Consider the following 20,696-nt stretch of genomic DNA (forward strand, 5'->3'; position numbering starts at 1 on the left):
TAAATTCCTCACCCCTGGCCTAGTAAGGTTTACTTGTTTGTTTTCTCTGCTTACATTTAAAGCACTATTCTTCTCTAACTTCTGTTCTGTAGTGGCAATGTAATTCGGTTCTCCAATCTTGCAGTTACCTTCTTCATTGTTTCTGTATGACTGCCAAGATTCGTGGGCTCAGAAGAGAACCTGGAAGGTGTTGCTTTTAAAAGGTGAGTATTGCCTTCATGTTACATTTTAGAACATCACCATAGATGGTATCTCTACAGACTACCTTTTCTTGTTGTCCTACATGTGGATATTTTGCAATTAGCATCTGTAATAGCAATTTTAGATGAGCAACTTAGTGAGGCTCGGTCTTTCAGTATGGAGCAGCTTTGCGTTTTACCCCACATGCCCTTAATTATTAGTGTTATATTTAGGATTTACACATCCTGAATGTTCATTATTCTGAAAGCTGAATAGCCTCACGTGACTGTTCCTTCTGAACTTTGACTTTCTTGCTCCTTTGTACAGAACTTCCCCACTGGGTCCCTTTTGTCCTCAGACTCACTGTGGAATCTTGGACAACTCCGTTACCAGTATTCTCTTTACTTCGTTAACCCTGCCACCAGTCTGTCCTAGACCCTCAATAGGATGTGAAATATCTTGTCCAGCAGTAGGTTAGTCAGATAATCACATGCTTTGTTATTTCAAGCCTCTCTGTATTTTACATAGCAGTAATAAAAGCATAAATGGACTGCCTTGGTTCAAGTAGCCTCCCCAATTCCACAAGAGTTTGTGATTTTCACTGGTTAATGAGACTGCCTTGGTGAGGGTGGAGCTTAAAACTATCAATGTTAAGATTTGAAACCAAACTTTAAGTATAAGATCGTTACCTCAGTTTCGTTCAACCTTTATTGTGACCAATTTTGCAGATTTCAAAAGTACACCTGCTGAAACAACTTCAGAACCATATATATACAGCACTCGTTTTCACGCGTTTTTCTGTCCTAGACTCACTACTGCCTCCTGCTGCAGCAACACGTTTTGTATTGCTTACTAAGATAGGAGAAATGCAACTACAGTTCTATGACGTTGCTTTTTACAATTTGACTATTGCGGATTCTCTTGTGTTTTCATAGCAGAAGACCTAAAACAGCATCTTGGAAACCTTTTTCAGCTGAAACGAGCAAACAGTGTCCCTAGCCAGCCACATACGAACCCTATGGTAAGTAGTCTACCAGAAGAGAGGTGGGCTCATTCTACAGCAACGGTCACAGAAAAAAGATATGAGGGGGGAAAAGAGGTTGGACATTGCAGAGGAGATAGGGCGAGGTAATGACTTGACACTGCAAACCAACTTAGCTCCTTGCCTTCTACACTGATGAGACTCTGGTCAACATTCACAGTATTCCCTCCTTAGTCAACTTCAAACACTCCAAAACTCCCTTCCACATTCATCATCAATGCTAGCCTTCAGGTACACATAACCCACAGATAAATAACTTCACTGGCTACTAGTAAAAGGCCATTGACAACATGTGTAGAAGCAGTTTTCTGTAGCATTAGGTTTCAAAGAGCAACGGGGTCGTTGGAACAGCCCAATCCCTGAAGCATTCCAACAGTATGCAAACCACTCAGGAACTCAGTCAGGGACTCACCAGCTAGCATTGAATACAGTGCAATCTGGTGGACTTAGTACAAGAATTCATGGTTCAAGTTCTTTCCTCACAGCGATGTTGAACTACCTTCCAAGCTGGTTTCCAATAACACATATATGAATCAAGTCTATTTAATTGATAGAACTTCGGAAAGCTTCAACATTCTGAACACACCTTTCTCAGTCACTTTAGCATTCTCAGGCAGGTCTTCTATATCCGGTAGGATCATTCTTAGCACAATGCTCACTCACAACAGCAGCATTATTGACTTAGGGTTGTAAAACAGCTCAACCTCAGAGGAATGTGGTACGTCACTTGATATCAACCTTGGGAGAGACTAGGTAACCTGTGAACGTACTATATTGTGCCATACGAAAATGATGAAGGTCAATGCGGAATACCTAAAATCAAAATGGACTACTGATGTAGGTACGAAAATGAAGAATTGTAATGGCCAACTGTGTATCGCCATCCCATCAAAGCCTCTGGGAATGCCTTTTTCAAATTGCTGGAGTCTCCTTTCTTACACTCATTTACCGAACACTCAAGCGAGTGCATATGATTATTCGAAGAGTACACAATATCTACCTTTGAGGTAGTAAAGAGAAAACTTTATTTCATATAGTGTGGAAGTATCCAAGACCAAGTTGGTCAGAGATGACCGACAGGCCCATTCTGCTGTACAACCTAGACCCAAGCTGTAGAGGGGCAGGTCCTTCCTTGAATTGATACACTGCACATGGATGTAAAGTTTGTTCCTTGGAATATTCACATAAACGTGACCTACGAATGGTGCTGCCTTGAGATGCAGGCGTCTCCCCATATGCTAAAAACATGCATGCACTAACAGGATATTATGGCCTAACAAATTGTGATTTACCAACATCAGAAACACTTTACCTGGAACGTTGGAAATGTGAAAGCATGTAAATGTTATTATATAACATATAATACCTTTGGGTCTAGCTAGCGCTAAATAAAACTCATAACAATAATAATTTATTATATATCATTCAGCTTAGTTCAAGTTATTGCAAACTATTCATGACATCGGTTGTGTCCCATGGGTACTTAATGTATTAGATGCAACTGAAGGCTAATGCAATGTACAATTGTTACTCCATTTAAAAAATATAAAAACTAAATGAAAACAGAGGAGACAAACTGACAATGATTACTAGCATCAATCAGCAAGAATGAAAACTGAGCATGTCAGATAACATTTCACTTACCGGTTTCGGCATGGTTTCTCTTGTTAGAAGCACAGGTCCCCAATGTCTGCTGTTACGGAATCCACAGCTTTCTGTTGAAGTTTAACACAAAACAGTGAAGTTTTTTTTTTTTTATAGCTAATCACTGGAGTACAATATGCGTTTTGCTGCAGGGCAGAAAGAAAAATGCTGGTGCTATTTCAAGAACAAAATACTTTTTACCAGGTCTCAGCCACGGTATTGTAAAGTCAAAGTGGAGTCTTCATCTGCAGAGGTTAAAAGCATTATATCCGCACGTAACAGCTGTTCAAAAGAACATTTATTTTTGATTAATATAACGGCATTAATGCGACGGTGACTGTAGAAAAGAAAAAAACGGGGGAAAAAACAAAACACAGAAACGCAATCACCAAGTTCAATTTCCATTGCTGACACGGATTCAATATTGAAAACGTAATACATTTGCAGAATATAGCAACTGTGGCTAATGCTCCTAGATTGCCAGCGAATGATACACAGAAATATGTCATCTTGTGCTTTCTAATTCAGACCCTAACATTAATTGTCCCTGCTTCGGTCAAGCTGAAAAACAGGGCAACCAGTGCTATTTTTGTCATCTGTGAGACAAAATCCAAACCACGCGTTCAATTAGCAAACTTTAAGTGTCTTTAAACAATTTACAAAGAAATAACTCCGTTTCTCCTGAAAACTATCAATGTGCCGTTACCAAGAATATCGGAAGAAAAAATATAGTTCTACTATTCTCTATTATTTTGCATGTTGGAAAAACAAGTAGGAACTGGTTATGGCAGCTGGTGACATACAGTAAAGTAAAACGCACGAAGGAATGACTGAAAACCGTAAGCTACAAAAAATCGCCAAAGAGACGCCTTTTTTGTCAAGTTTGGTCTGCTACATAAGTCATTTATGAGCGAGGAAGCACGTACTAAAAGTACCAGAATTACAGTGAGGTTATTTTGCCTTCTACAAAGTGCTCTGGATAAAAGCACTATATTGAAATAAAATAAAAAATAATAATAAATCAGGAGTTAAAAAATAAAGAACATGAGTCATTTATTCCATCATAAACGATTAATACTTTATTTATTTTCTTTGGGTATTTATTTTTTTTACTTTAGAAAAAGAAACAAGCGTTGGCAATGCCGATAGATCTGGCTTTAAAGGGACGTTGTATGCTAATGTGAGCATTATAAGTAGATAGCATGGGAATGGATATATATATTGTGTAGAAGCACAGGTCTCCTGATCAAAGCCAGTTCACTCTGCAAACACGCCACCGAGGTCTGAGACACTATCTCCACCCTCGTCACCTTCATCACCGAGACATGCCTCTCCTCCACGTCAACCCCAGAGATCACCATCGCAACGCCCTCCGGCTACAAAATGAAACACCAAGACCACACCAACAAACATAGCGGAGGCATTGCCATTGTACACTAAGAATTCATCACCTGCTCCATCACCAACGACGACCACATGCCCATCATAGAACACATGAATTTCAAGCTCGACGCCAGAACCACCAGAGGCACCTTTGCTTACAAACCACCAGGACCACAAAATGGCATCAGCCACCCCATTGCAAAGCTCACTTCCCTGCCCCTCGCCTTTGAATCCAAACACTACATTCTCCTGGGAGACCACAGCTTTCACCTAGGTGACCCAATCAACACCACCGACCACCTGAAAAGACTAGACAACATCAGCCTCAAGCAGATCGTCACTGAGCACAGAGCAGAACACATGCTGGACCCCATCTTTACACCCAGTGACAGAATCAAATACACCCACACATCAGAACTCACCTGGGCGGACCACGCCATCATAAACTTCATCCTCGTCTGCCCTCAGCACACCACCTCCATTCGAGACAGTGCTCCACACCACAGCCGGACCATTGTAACCCAGCAACAATGGACTGACACCCTCAGGACCCAGCCCAACATCATGGCAAGCTTGTACAAAACAGTTTAGAATTGAAACTCCTGGTAAACCAATGTTGCCGGCCAAGTCACCCCATCCAAACAACCAAAGATGCATAGACCCACCAAGTGAGCCAGCTGGTAGACACCAGAACTCAGCACAGCAAAACATGAATCCAAACAAGAAAGAAGATGAGGAAAGGGTGGGGGGGAGCGTGGGGGGGGGGAAGAATCTCTAAGAACGATATCAACCAAGCCCCATACAAAACTGCCCTCAACAACTACCATCGCAAGCTCAAAGCCGCAAAGAAGAAGGCCCTTGCACAGTGCATCGAGACCAGCACTAACTGAACCTAGGAACTATTCACCATTGCCAGAGAATTCTTCTGCCCCGCAGCGACGGAAAACATGATCCTGCCCTGCCAAGAACTCAGTGACACCCTCGCTGACCACCTCAACAAGATAGCAACCATCTACGCAAACTTCGAACCCCAACCCTCTGACATACTCAGCAACCCATTGACAACCGCCAACCACACGATCACCTCTTGGGAACAACTCTACACATGAACAACTACCACCCTGATGAAATCCATCCACTCATGGGCTCCCACTGACCCATGCCCCACCGGCTTTTCAACCTAAGAAGCAACGAGATCAGCTACCAACTCACAACCATCCTCAACGCCTCATAACCACAACATCTTACCTCAACGATTGAAAGGACGCGGAGGTCAGGCCCCTCCTCGAGAGACTATCAGCAAACCCAAACAATCCACAGAACTACTATCTGATCTCCCACCTCCCAATCCACGCCAAACTCCTGGGGAACGCCATAAACATCCAACTCACCGACCATTTGTAAAGAAACGACCTACGTGACCCATTTCAATCAGGCTTCAGGACCAACCACAGCACAGAGACAGCCCTCATCGCAGCAACAGACTGCATCGGAGCCCTACTGGACAGAGGTGAAACAGCCGCCCTAATCCTCTTGGACCTCTCCAAAACCTTCGACACAGTGTCACACCACACTCAAACAACTTCCCCGATCAGAATGACAAACAACGCACTCAGATGTATGGTGTCCTTCCTCACAGGATGCACCCAGAGAGTCTACACCCCCACCCCTTCTCCTCACAACCCAAGCACGCCATCTGCAGATTATCACAGGGCTCATTTCTAAGTCCCATCCTCTTCAATATCTACAGGACTCCACTCGCAGACAACATCAGCATCATCTCCTACACCGATGACACCCAACTCGTCCTCACTCTCCGCTAACACCACCCAGATGAAAACCAATTTCCACAACTGTATGAAGAACCCAACAACATGGATAAAAGACGACTGCCTCAAATTAAACACGGACACAACTTAAGTTCTCATCTTCGGCGGACACACAGCCCCCTCTAGGACGACTGCTGGTGGCCACCAGAGTTTGGACCTACCTCCACACCCAAAGATGACGCCCACATCCTCAGCCTCATACTGGACAGCTAACTCTCCAAGAGATGTCAAATTAACTCACTCAGTCGCATCTGCTGGTTTCAACACCATCTGCATGCTCCAAAAAATCTTCAGATGGCTCCCGACCAGCATCAGGAAAACGGGGACACAGGCCCTCATCACTAGCCGACTAAACTACGCCAACGCAATCTTTCGGTCTAAAGAACACACAAGAGATGCCAGTTCAAGCTCATGACCTATGCATACAAAAAAACCCACATCGGACCACACTATGTGAACCACCGCCTGACTTTTCACCAACCCACAAAAAACCTGTCCTTCACACACCTCGCCCTGGCATAGACAACACTCATCCACTGCTGCACCAGAGGGCGCTTGTTCCCTCATCGCGGCACTTAGGCATATAACAACCTCGCTCTCCACCAGCGCAACCTCAGCCTCGCTCAACCACTTCAGGAAGGAACTCAAGATCTCAGGAAGGGCTCTTCAACTGAGAACGCAGCACAGAGCCTGGATACCCTCCCAGGGTGATAAGTAGCCCTTTAGAAATATTACTTGACGGATTAATTTTGGTGTAGGTTAAAAGGTCTAGTGATAGTTGCACTGTCAAGCCCGACCTAACAATCCATGTAGGTCAGTGCTTGCACTTCTCGCTACTGTGCTGATGTCAAAGAAAAACACCATAAATTATCTAGTTATCGAAGACTCTTTTTAATAGCATTACAATGTCATGTTTGTGGCCCTGAAAGTGAAACCTCAGGCAGCTGGAAAAATAAACAAAATGGTCACAGCGGAGTGAAGGGCAAGCATTATGCGGAACCTCACAACGTCTACCCAATCCCAACTGGTACTACTGAATACCAACATGTGGGCAGAGCCAAAGCCCCTCTCCTGCATGGTCAAGCCAAACCATAAACGTGTATCCCTCAAGCCATTAAAAAGCCATTGTTAACTCTGAGGCCTGAAAACAGTGATTGAATGGAAATGGTGAGCAGTTCCCTCGGCAGAAATAAAAGTGGATTCAACCAGGAGGGCTGCATGAGCCACAGTCAATTCAAAGATAGCTTTGTTCGAATTCATATAAATTCATAAAAGCACATAGAAAACAGTTTAAGCAGTTTAAAATTCAGTTGCACATTAGATACGAAAGAAAATATATAACAATAAAAGAATGCGCACTGGGACTTCATCTATAATACATTTAGTACAACTATACTACTCATGAACGGGAAAACACTACAGCCTCGTACTAAAATCTTTTTTACAGTACAGAATTTCATTTAACCCATAGTTGATCTGCATCTAATTATAAATTTTAAAAACTTTGATACAGCATTTATAGTCATTGCGTCCTGCAACAGAAGGATCTTGAATAGGGCCGGTCTACATTGTCTTAGGCCCCAAGTCTTTAACAAAGGTATTAAATATCTTGTCCTTCCCCATGCATAATATTTACAAAAAAGGATACAATGAATTGTTGATTGTACGGAAGAGTCGTCGCATGGGCAATTATTTAGGTTTATAGACCAGTCATTTATGACTGGAAAGGTAACCAGCCTAAAATAACTGCCCATTCTCAACCAAGCCAATAACATTCTATCATAGCTAGACTGCTCAGGGGATAAGTAGTACTGCAAACCAGGACCCTGCAATAATAAATGGTGTTGAAAAACAGAGGCCTTCTTCCCCTCCACTAGCCAGCTTTGATTGTCCAGAAGCGCAGAACATAATTCCTTTAAAGTTTTTTTAGAGATAGAGGATAATAGTACGGGCGAGTTAAAGAACTCTGGATGCCCTAACTGTGTTAAAAAATCCTTAATGTAGGAAAGCCACTGAATGTTTTTGAACCTCTCTAGTTTCATACAGTCCGCAATGATTGCCCTGTTAAAAACGGTTTCAGTAGAAGTCCATATCTTGTGCCAAAGCAGCACTGGACTAATCCTAATTAGATCCGATATGTATACCAGGGCGAGTTCCTTATGACATCCATAGGTTGAGGTAGACTTGGGGACGGCTAATAAATATCGCAGAAAAGTATTTTCTTTTGCTTGGATTTCCTGACAGTTAGCAATGCCCCAAATGCCGGCCCCATATATGGCAGTTGACACGCATTTGGCTTTGTAAATATCAAGCAAAATGCGTGTAGGTCTACCTCCTAGCTTATTGGCAAACTGTTTTAATGCGCCAATAGCGCGTGAAAAAGCTAGATTCCTGGTGGTAATAGCTGTAGTCCAAGTTCTTTTTATTCAAAACAACCCCCAAATAAGAAAAAGTATTGGTGGTTTCTATCCTTGACTGATTTAAGAAGGTGTTACAGGAAATATTATTTTTTGATGAGCAGCACATGGTAAAAGTTTTCCCAATGTTAATCTTAAGGCCCCTAGATCCCATATATACAGAGAAGCTAGCTAGCGCCCTTTGGAGGCCTATTTGGGTTCTTGCCATGATAACCGCATCATCAGCGTACAATAAAATAGGGACTGCAGCACCATCAATTTGTGGGTAGTCCACATCTAAGTTAAGTAGGTGTTCTGCAACACTATTAATATAAAGGTTAAAAAGAAAAGGTGCCAAGATGCAACCTTGTCGTACGCCTTTCATAATTGGAAATTTTTCTGTGCATTTGCCTTTCCTGCCGTAGCGCACCTTTGCCCCTGCACCTCTATATAATTTTTTAAGAAAGTTAAGAATATTTACTTCAACCCCAAGGCGTATTAGAGTATCCCACAAGCCGTCGTGACTCAAACAGTCAAAAGCCGAACTAAGGTCAACAAACGTCATAAATAAACTGCCCTTTTTTGCCACCATATATTTATTTGTTAGCATTGCTAGGTTAAGCCCTTGTTCGACAGTGCCCGGCCTGGCTTAAACCCGTACTGGAATTTCGATAGTATGCCTTCGTCCTTGGCCCATACTTGTAATCTGTTCAATAGAACTCTGCCTGCTACTTTCATTAAGGAGTCAAGCAGCGAAATGGGATGATAACATTTCGGATCATTACGATTGCCCTTCTTAAAAATGGGCACTACAATCGCATCCTGCCAAGTGGGAAGAAAACCTCTATAATTACAACTATTAAGCACATTTGTCAGAAGTGGTGCCCATAGGGTAATATTATCCTTATAAATGTCAATTGGAATGCCATCTGGGCCTGGGGCTTTGCTATTTGAACTGTCTGTGATAGTCTTCTCCATGCCGGAGGTGGACTTGGCCATCTCCAGCGGAAACGAATTAGGAGGGGGCGTTTCTGTGGCTACCATCTGATCTAAATGTGGACTTTCTATGCTAACCAGGTCATCTTTCTCGTAGAGCTCGGTAAAATGATTGACTAATACAGTCTCCTCTATGGCAATCTCTATCAAGAAGGGCGCATTTACCGCTCTCCAGAAGGCGGAGTTATCTCTCAGGGAACATTCCTTAAGCAGAGCTTCCCATGCAGCCTCTTTTAGTTCGTTTTTCCGTTTCTGCACAGCAGATTTGTAATATGCTCTGGCAATCCTTATCTCAGGCATGTTTTTAGGCATTTTTTTTAGAATTAGTTTTAATTTAGAGTGTGCCTTACTACACTCAGAGTTGAACCAGCCCTCACCCTTGTGTCTCACCCCTTCCTGTGCAGTTCCTGTTAATTTGCTGCAAATTTGCGCAGTGATTTTCTGGAAAGCTGCAATAACCTCAGTTTGATTGGGGTTTTCCGCAAGGCAAATCATAAAATCCGAGAGGTGGTCCGTTACTAAGGAATGCAGAAAACTTTTAGGATCAACTTTACTCCATTTTACTTAGTAACCATTTGTTCTATTCAGAGAAATCTCGTGGCTATATAGGTTTTCAACTGCATTTGGTACATGTCTGCCGCTCAACCCGCTACCAAACTTTGAACTAATCGGGAAGTGATCACTAAGTGCGATGTCCTCCGTTTTAAATGACAGGACATTGCAATGATAGCTTGAGGTGACCAAAATATAATCAATAACAGACTGTGATCCCCGTCCGTTAAATGTAGTTTGAAAATTAACCTGGGGATCACAGAGCTCATTTGCGAAACCTAAATCCCCCTCAAAGAGTAAGTTATTAAACAGATTCCCGAGAATAGAATGCTCAAAGTGAGTGCAGGGATCTCCCTTAAGGTTAAGCATACCACATATATCTGTGTTTCTATGGGGACAAAGATGACAGTTAAAGTCCCCCGTCACTATAGAACACCTTCCTTCTTGCTCAGATCTAGTTTCACTGCATAAAACATGGTTCAACTCTTCCAGGACCCTTTTTTGGTCATCCCTTGGAATATTATTATAAAGGTTTATCAGGGTAATATGCTGGTTGCCTCCCGCCAAAAGTGAGAGTGCCTGATAGTAAAAGTTTCCCCTACTGGTTAAACACTTTACTGTCAGATTGACTGTATTAGATATAAAAGTGCATAAACCACCTGAACACCTACCCCAACTAGACTGCTGCGCTGGAGTAAAATAACTGCGGTAGCCATTTAGATGCATCTCGGACTGTTCCCAGCACTCCTGGAAGCAGATTATATCATAGTTGTCAATGAATGCTAGGAAAATAGGATCCTTTACTTTGCTTGACAAACCAGCTATATTCCATGATAATAAGGCCATCCCTCCCCTTTGGTCAAGCCGTGGAGTTCCTGTGGCAAATATTGAAGAAATAACCTTAGAGTTACCGTCTATCTGAGCCACGGGTGCTGTACAATCGCCTGTGCCTCCTATTTCTTCACCTGAGTAATTAAGCTGAATCAACACTTTTCCTTCCTCATCTCTAGTGTGATTAGTCGTTATAATCTCAAGGCTATATATCTCCTTAGCTATTTGACAAAGTGTAATGGGGGCTACAGTTTTATCTTTATCCCTTACCTCGGGTGTGATATTAATATTACCATTAACCGCCCATTCTGATCTACTGGTAGGCATGGTAGAGCACACCCACCCTCTCTTCTGAGATCCATTGGTCGTTGACCGTCAGTCAACCATTTCAAGACAGCTGAAACTGTTGGCCAACGGGATTCCTCCCCAGTTATCCCTGAAAGCTATGTCCCTATTATGGTTTCCCCCCCACTCCCCCCGGGTTCACCCCCAATCTCGATGCCCTACTCTACGCCAGTTCCCATCAAAGTCTAAGTCATGATTAAAACGGCTCCTAGGGGGGTAGAAGAAAGAGTCGTTTCGTTTCTATGCCATCATGCCTACCTTGCATGTTCCATGAGCATATGTATTCGACCGTATGTCGATCCTCAAAATTAATCAGGACACAATCACCTTGTATGATTTTCCTCTCATGTCCCACCCAGGGCACTCTACGTACCATTAGGATCTTACTCGAGCAATGAGGCGGCAATGGCCGATTTAAATTAAGCCAATGTTGGACCTTGTTTTTTAAAGACCAGCTAGGTTCTTCCACATCGTCTGCAAGTTCCAGGACTCCCGTCATAACCACCACGTAAGAACTTGCCTCAGGCGGAAGATTAATCACATGTCTCTTGTCTGGGGCTCCTTTGTTCTCATTCCCTTTAGTGTGCAAGGTAGAGACCCTAGGTGAATTAACCCTTTGTCTGTTAGGCGCGGCGAGATCTTTAAGTTTATCCGCAACCTTCTTAGCTGGGGCTGTGATAGCCTTTGGTTTTGCACTAGCCATTGGGGCTGGTGGGTTTGTTGTTACTTGATCTACAGATTTGGGATTGCTAGATTTGTTACCCCCTCCTTTTATTGGCCCCTGAATGTTTGGATTCTTGGAGAAAGCACATAAATCAGCTAGCTGTTTTTCTATATGTACTAATTGGGGAGAGATAATTTTTGAAAAGCTCCACCATTTTTAAGAAGAGTAGGCTATCAACCTCATCATTTACTGTTTCCCCAATCAGACTAGGACTAGCGGAAGCTTCTACGTTTCCTGTACTCGTCACCTCCTTTATCACTTAAATACGGGATTGGTCAGTCCCTGTATGTAGAATTTCATCGGATCCCTCCCCTATCTTTTTGTGTGGATCAGTAGCCTTCACCTTTTTTATCTTTGATTTTTTTGGGATAGCCCCCTCCCTTCTTCCCCTCAGCTGACTAGTGCTTATGTCATCTGGAGTAATATTAATAACTAGTTCAGGGGTCTTTTCTAATTCCAGACTTAGTTGAGAGTCGGTTAATATATGGGTCGTGGATAAATCCACCATGTTTAGCAGACTATGCACATCAGCGTGAGCTACTAAACGATCCACTTCCCTAACTTGCTGGGGGTTTTTGCTAGTGCAAAGTGTCCCATAGACAATCTTTTTGCCAAGGCGAGATCTTGGGATACTCTGCGCTCCATAAGGGTAATGCCTTGGTCTATTACTGAGTTTGCCCTTATGATAAAATGGTCTAGCGTGCCTGTTAACAAAGCCCCCCCCTGCAGCCGTTTTACTCCTACTTCCACGAGTAGACATAGTGGGAAGATGAAAATAGTGGGCAATGGCAAGTCAACACAATTTAAATATGACTACAGTAAGAAGAGGCTTTTACATACATACAAATTCATGCGATGATGGGAGTAAGAGGGGGGGCCCGGTCCGGTCTCCTTCGGGCTTAAACGGGCCCGCCCTTGGCCCAGACTTCGCCCGGCGCGCGCGCGCGTGCGTCCCGCGTGTGCGGATAGGGAGGAGTCTAAATAGCGGAAGGTGAGGGCGGGAAGAGGACCAGCTGCGGCAGATCACAAGCCGCACTGCACGCTGGTCCTCGCAGTCCCGCGGTAGGGCAGTGAGGTGAGCGCCTACTCCAGGTTCGACGCTCTCTCCCAGTTCAGCAGCCCCGAGCACTTTCAGTCTTGCCACCACGAGCGGCTCCCGCGTAGCGGGGGCCATGAGATGCAACGTCCTTAAATGCCCAAAGTCCGGCAATCCCCGCAATCACCAGCTCTCTCCCTCTGAGGCGAAGAACAAACAGCACCAGGTAGGCAGAGGCCGCAGGAGAATTAATCCAGGCGGAAGGTGGGGGCGGGAAGAGGACCAGCTGCGGCAGATCACAAGCCGCACTGCACGCTGGTCCTCGCAGTCCCGCGGTAGGGCAGTGAGGTGAGCACCTACTCCAGGTTCGACGCTCTCTCCCAGTTCAGCAGCCCCGAGCACCTTCAGTCTTGCCACCACGAGCGGCTCCCGCGTAGCGGGGGCCGCGAGATGCAACGTCCTTAAATGCCCAAAGTCCGGCAATCCCCGCAATCACCAGCTATCTCCCTCTAAAGGCGAAGAACAAACAGTAAATTTATTTGCGATACCGTTCAATGTTTTTGTGAAACAAGGTGACATTACTTAGCTCATATGAAAGGAAACAATAGCTTCCAACACTCAACCTGTGGCTAAAGGTAAACTAGTCTCTTACCTAAAGATACAGCAGGCACTTAAATCCACATCCCAGTTGTGCCCAGATGCTGCTGCGCAAAAATTAATATGCTTCAAAAGATAATGTCATGAAAGGCCAATTTTGTACTGTGCCAAAAATGCCATGAGCCTCTCATACTCCATCATGGACCTCTTTTCAGTCTGCAACAAATGGTGAGGCAGTTGAAATCTTGTGTTCTTTAACTTACGTTTTTTCAAAAACCTATGTTCGATCCCAACAGTCTAATAAACGTCAGTCCGAATTCCCTGCTGCCTCTACAAGCAAAACTCACAGAAGCATTAACCAAAAGCTAATGAATTTCTTGGAGACAACCATCTCCTTTGCCTTGTTCAGTCCGGTTATCGAGAGAGCTCAGCACAGAAACCATTTTGGCCAAAGCTTCAAACACCATTTGGTTTGTCCTTGATAATGGAGAAGCAGCAGCCCTGATATTTTTAGATCTATATGCTGCTTTTGACATCATCTCACACTCCATTCTCCAACAACGTTTAGCAGATACAGGTATTTAGGCTCAGTTCACAATTGGTTTGCATCCTTTCTGAACTACAACAGCCATGGTCTCTCAGGTTAGCATTAGATCTCCTGCCAAGGCAGTTCTTACATGTGGTCCTCAATGATCACACACTGTTCAGCCAATACGTGGTGCCACTAGTAAACTCACAGTACTCACTGATTGATGCAGCTTTCAGTTCTATGCCTGCGCAGGTGACTACTCGTTTTGAGGCTAAACGGCATACTGAATAAACCCGCTCCTAACATCTCCGCCTAGCTCTCCGGTTGTGCCAACAGTCACCCCCATCAAACCCAATAGATCCACCAATTAAGGCAAATTGGTAGGCCACGGACCAGAGAACCACGAAATGCAAACATAAGTGACTAGAAAGAAAATGGCGCACTAGCAAAGAGCCCACAGACCGCACTACCTTCAAGACATCACTCAACCACTACCATCAACTCCTAAAAAAAGAAAAAAGGAATGTCCTAGCCAACCTCATCTAAGCCTGCTCCAACCACAGCAAAGAACTCTTCAACATTGTTAAAGAATTCTTTAACCCTCAGACACCAAATTCATCACCCACCCCCTTCCCAAGAACTCCGACACCGTGGCAGATTTCTTCCACAATAAGATCTCCACCGTCTATAAACACTTCGAGCACCAACCCACCACCTTCGACACCCTCAGCATTCTAGCTCCCTCAGACACAAACCCAAACCACTGGATCACTGGATCACCGCCTGGGACCAGCTCAAAACTCTGAGAACTTCAGCCATCATGCTCTCCGTCCTCTCAGGAGCACCCACAGACTCCTATCCCCACCACATGCTCACCTCGAAGCAAGAATCGGCAACCAACTCACCACCATCTTTAAAGCTTCCATCTCTATGGCCCGCTTCCCCGAAAAATGGAAACACACAGAAGTCTAACCCTTTCTCAAGGAAAGGTCCACCAACCCCAGAAAACTTGAGAACTACTTTCCCATCTCTCTACTCCCCTTTCCCGCCAAAGTTCTCAAGAAAGCCATCACCGTCAACTCGCAATACATCTGGAGTACAACAATTTTCTGGGCACATCCCAATCCAATTCCCCTCTAGCCACAGCATCGAGACCACCCTGATTGTCACCACTGATGTCATCTGAACCCTCCTAGATCGAGGAGAAACTGCGGCCCTGATCCTCCTCGACCTCTCAGCAGCATTTGACACCGTATCCCACCATACTCTGATCAAGAGGCTTCGAAACATTGGAGTCCAAGGAGATACCCTCAAATGGTTCACCTCCTTCCTCACCAGAAGAACCCAGAGAATCCGCCAACCACATTTACCTCAGAACCCAAGATAATCATCTGTGGTGTCCTTCAAGGTTAGCCCCTGAGCCCTACACTGTTCAATACCTACATGACTCCCTTGGCCAACATCATCAGAACCCATAGACCAAACATTGTAGCCTGCGCAGACTATACCCAGCTCATCCTCTATCTTTCTGAAAAAGCCTTACAACTTTAGCCAACTACTAACAGTGCCTGACCAGCGTGCAAACTGGATGCAAAACAACTGCCTCAAACTCAACAAGAACAAAACCGAAGGACTGATTTCCAGAAACAAAATCTCCCCTTGGAATGATTCCTGGTCGCACTTCGAACTAGGATCCTCAACTGCCTGACAGGCCAAGCCCGTAACTTGGGCATCATCTTGGACAGCAAGCTCACCATCAAAGGCTGGATCAACGCAGTCTCCTCCACCTGCTTCTGCACTCGTCACATGCTCTGTAAGATCTTCAAATGGCTTCCAGTCAGCACCAGACTAACAGTCACTGAAAACCTAATCACCAACTGCCCGGACTAGGGCAACATACTATGTAGGAATCACCACACACCTCCTGAGAAGACTGCAGACCGTACAGAAGTCTGCAGCAAAGCTCATCCTCGACCTCCACGAACGTACCCTAATCACCCTTCACCTCAAAAAGATTCACTGGCTCCCCCCATTCAGAAGAGATGCCAATTCAAAATCCTGACACACCTACACAGCCCTTCACAACCAAGGGCAAGCATACATCAAATACTGCTTGAACTTCTACCAACTCTCCTGACACCTGCGCTCTGCGTACCTCTCCCTCACACATACTCCCTGCATCTGCTGAAGTAACAGTGGAGGATGCTCTTTCTCCTACCTCTCTCCGAAGTCCTGGAACAGCCACTCGTGATTGACTCTGTGGCTTTGTTTCCCCGCCTGCACCCTTCGCGCTACAGGAGTAGCCCACCACCCCTCCTTGTGCTGCTGGACCGGCTAGGAAGCCAGGAAACACCTCGTGGCTGCAGAGGAGGGTGAGGCGCCGGCCCCGGGACTGCGAGGACCAGCACACAACAGCTCCAGCTGGTCCTCTTCCCGCGTGAGCCGCGCCCCCTCCCAGTGCCACACCTCCAGCTAAGCCCAATAACTTCTCGCGGCACCCGCTTCGCGGGTGCCACTCGTGATTGACTCTGTGGCTTTGTTTCCCCGCCTGCACCCTTCGCGCTACAGGAGTAGCCCACCACCCCTCCTTGTGCTGCTGGACCGGCTAGGAAGCCAGGAAACACCTCGTGGCCGCAGAGGAGGGTGAGGCGCCGGCCCCGGGACTGCGAGGACCAGCACACAACAGCTCCAGCTGGTCCTCTTCCCGCGTGAGCCGCGCCCCCTCCCAGTGCCACACCTCCAGCTAAGCCCAATAACTTCTCGCGGCACCCGCTTCGCGGGTGCCACTCGTGATTGACTCTGTGGCTTTGTTTCCGCGCCTGCACCCTTCGCGCTACAGGAGTAGCCCACCACCCCTCCTTGTGCTGCTGGACCGGCTAGGAAGCCAGGAAACACCTCGTGGCTGCAGAGGAGGGTGAGGCGCCGGCCCCGGGACTGCGAGGACCAGCACACAACAGCTCCAGCTGGTCCTCTTCCCGCGTGAGCCGCGCCCCTTCCCCGTGCCACACCTCCAGCTAAGCCCAATAACTTCTCACGGCACCCGCTTCGCGGGTGCCACTCGTGATTGACTCTGTGGCTTTCTTTCCCCGCCTGCACCCTTCGCGCTACAGGAGTAGCCCACCACCCCTCCTTGTGCTGCTGGACCGGCTAGGAAGCCAGGAAACACCTCGTGGCCGCAGAGGAGGGTGAGGCGCTGGCCCCGGGACTGCGAGGACCAGCACACAACAGCTCCGGCTGGTCCTCTTCCCGCGTGAGCCGCGCCCCCTCCCAGTGCCACGCCCCCACAACCGGTCACACTTTATAATACGATCCGAGGAACGCGCCTCGCGGGACGCGCGCGGGTCGCAGTCCGGGGCGAAGACCGGGCAAAGAGCGGGCCGTTCGAGGACCTGAGAGACTGGACTGGGCCACTCCCTTTGTAAGTAAACATTAATATCCTCCATATACCCATCATCTTAATATTATTTATTGTAAACCCAGGAACATTAATTTTAACACTAACTTCCAACTTCACACAATGGTAGTCACAAGAGGAAAAAAGACTTTAGCTCCAGGGAGTGTCGGAAAACTATTGGGCCCAATGGACGATTTTATTACAAAAGCAAACTCGTTCATTGACCAAAGTATCTCCCTTATGGAAAACAGAGTCTCCTTGGATCTAGAATTTGCCAAAAGATCCTCCCTGGGAAACCTAGCTTAAGCTAGAACCCCCGTTTCAAACACCAACAAAAAAGTACCAGGGATTGTGAGCGAGGGCAGACGCAGCCTCCCAAACAATGTAGATCTATCCGTATCCGAGCTTATAGACTCTCCTCTAGGCTCAGAATTAGAAAGAACTCCTGAGCTACTTCCCCAATCCCCTACCCAAATATCACCCAAGGAGGATATTCAAGCAAGAGGTAGGAGGGAAGGAGCAATTAGTAAAAACAACTCTACCCAAATAATTCCCACCATATCGAAAACCGCCCCCCCTCCCATTCCTCCACCACTATTACAGCAACAACTCACTACTGTAATAGTACATCAGGACCACCAAGAAAGCACAACTCCTATCTCATTGGTCTCACCAACCCAACCCTCTGCAGAAAAGGGTCCGGAAGAACATGACAATTCTATCCTTATAAACAAGCTAGCTGAACTTTTCAAACAACTTCTACAACCAGTAGAGCTAAAACTAGCAAGGATAGAGACTCAGATTTCGAAGCTCATCCCTATGCCACAACACAAACAGGGACTCCTCCAACAAAAGAAAGGGGGCACAAATCCTTTTCACAACACCCTCCCGAAACCTTTGGGCGTTATTGCAAAATCTACAACTCTTCAAACCACCACACCACAGACAGTCACATTGACAGCATTGCCCCCCCTCACAACACCCCCAGTCACATTGATTTCAACTACCTCAAACTCTACTATCACAGTGCCAACTACATCAAAACAAGACAATAACGTGGCATCCACAATGACCTCGTCACAATCAGCACCAAGAAAAACCGTACCCCCCAAGACCCCGGCACTTAATCCTTTTACCCAACCAACTCAAAGAAACACCTTAAGAGGGACTGGAGAAATTAGAGCTTATTCCGAGCTTCCACCCGAGGCTGCCCCCTACGTAGCGGTTATGATTGGAGTACCCGAACTAACACCTAACACGGCGGAACCTCCATGGTCCCTAAAAAATAAAGTACATCATTGGCTACAGACAAACCGCCCCATGCCACCAAACTGTCATGGAAGGATTTCCTCCCTACGCAGGACCCCATGGGTAGGGAAAGGCAGTAAACAGTTCTCAGGGGACTGCATCATTATAACTTTTGAGGACCCCTGGGCGGCAGACTACATCTGCTCCTGGGACCAATCTAATGTAATTGGAGGAATTAGAATTAAACCACTTTCCCTCTTCTATCCCATCTTCCAAGTTACAAATAGTAACTTATTTGAAGACCCTGTCTTCCCGTGGGTCGAACGACCCCAGCGCCAACCCACAGTCTACGAGAGTAGACAATATGGCCCCCCTCGTTTTCGAGAGCAGGAAAATCCTTGGCACACAGTAAACCCACGTCATCAGGGACCAAACTGGGGAGAATGGGGATACCAACAGCAGAGGATGACTCGCAGAGAACCGCCCAGATGGGACCCTTGGCATAACATCCCACTAGCAAACAGATATAGTCCCCTAGAAATGGTAGACTGACCACCAAAGGATACAGATCTCACCAGCTCTAACCTTCCACACTTCCCCCTCCCAAGTAACCACATTGTGAATACCTCACCAACCTCAGCCCCAAAAGCTAATTCCCTCACAATACCTTCCCTATTCTGGAACGTGGCGGGTCTACGTTCTAAGATCGAAGACCCTGTAGCTGTGAACTTCCTCAAACAAGGCAAAATAATTTGCCTTCAAGAGACCTGGACAACCTCAGAGCTTCATCTACTGGGGTATAAAACATACTTTTCCCCAGCTATTCGTACCCCAATAGGTAGACCCAAAGGAGGACTAATAACCTATATTGCTAATACTCTTTCCCGCTTAAAAGTGACCAATCTTTTCACTGACTCTAACTGCCAGATATTTTCCCTCTCCTTTGCAAACGAACACACCATTATTCTCGTTAATTCATATAACAACCTAACGGAAAACGATTTCTTGATTTTCGTTGAAAACATGCAGGAGAGACTAAGAAGCTTATTACAGCGGGAGACCAACTCCAAAATGACTCATCTTCTTTGGGGAGGTGATTTTAACCTCCACCCATGCCCAATGGCAGTCTCCCAATGCTGCGGGTTTGTGGACGAACATGAAGTTCCATTAGCCCATTTCGCTCACAATAAATCTGGCAAAACCATGAACAACATACTGTCAGAGTTTGACTTAGTGATCGCTAATTCCGCAAAGGCGAAGGAACATCAGTTCGATCCAACCTACGTGGGCAGAGGCCACCAGACAACAGTGGACTTGATCCTGCTCTCTCAAGGTCTCACTACAATGGTCACAGATTATACAGTAATGACAAACACACTAAGCGATCACTATGCTCTAAGGATAGAACTCCATCCATCAGAATACAAATCTAAGGTCACTGATATAGCAAAAGCTCTTACCCAAGACAGATTGCAACTAGGGAAACATAACGGTTACTCCATAAAATGGGACAAAATCAACCCACAAAATCTTACGAAGAAACTAGTGAACCAGGCGTATCAGAATATTATTAACTGCCTGGACCCAGCGCTAAACCACGCAGAGGTCCTCTTAAATTTTGGAGAAATCTTGGCAGCAGACAAAGAACTGCTTACGAGGAAAGCAACAAACAAACATCTAGAAAAAAAAGGATGGTTTGACCATAACTGCACGAGGGCCCTAACCGACTTAAAATCTGCCCTCCACAAAAAACCAAGAGATACGGGCCTCATTCAACTCCTGAGAAGACAATATAAAAAGGATCGCAATCTAAGAGTAAAACAAATGAAAGAGAAACTGTGGAAAGATCTAGATAAGAGCTCCTTATCGAAAAACAGCAAGGATTTTTGGAGAACGGTTAGATCTCCATATCTCTTAGATAACAACTCCCCCAAGATAGAGGTGGCCATAGAGGAGGGAACCTGGATAGC

General features: G+C 45.7%; 1 protein-coding gene across 1 annotated transcript in view; it reads right to left on the reverse strand.

The window, feature by feature from the left end:
• Positions 1 to 20,696, reverse strand: part of RDX (radixin) — a 596,536-nt gene that overhangs the window by 513,284 nt on the left and 62,556 nt on the right. Inside the window, exon 2 of the mRNA XM_078657059.1 lies at positions 2,867 to 2,937. Within this exon, the coding sequence (XP_078513185.1) occupies positions 2,867 to 2,878 (12 nt within the window). The 5' untranslated portion in view covers positions 2,879 to 2,937. The remainder of the gene's footprint in view (positions 1 to 2,866; positions 2,938 to 20,696) is intronic.

Source organism: Lissotriton helveticus, chromosome 8 (assembly GCF_964261635.1).
Source record: "Lissotriton helveticus chromosome 8, aLisHel1.1, whole genome shotgun sequence".
In the NCBI taxonomy this organism is placed as follows: domain Eukaryota; kingdom Metazoa; phylum Chordata; class Amphibia; order Caudata; family Salamandridae; genus Lissotriton; species Lissotriton helveticus.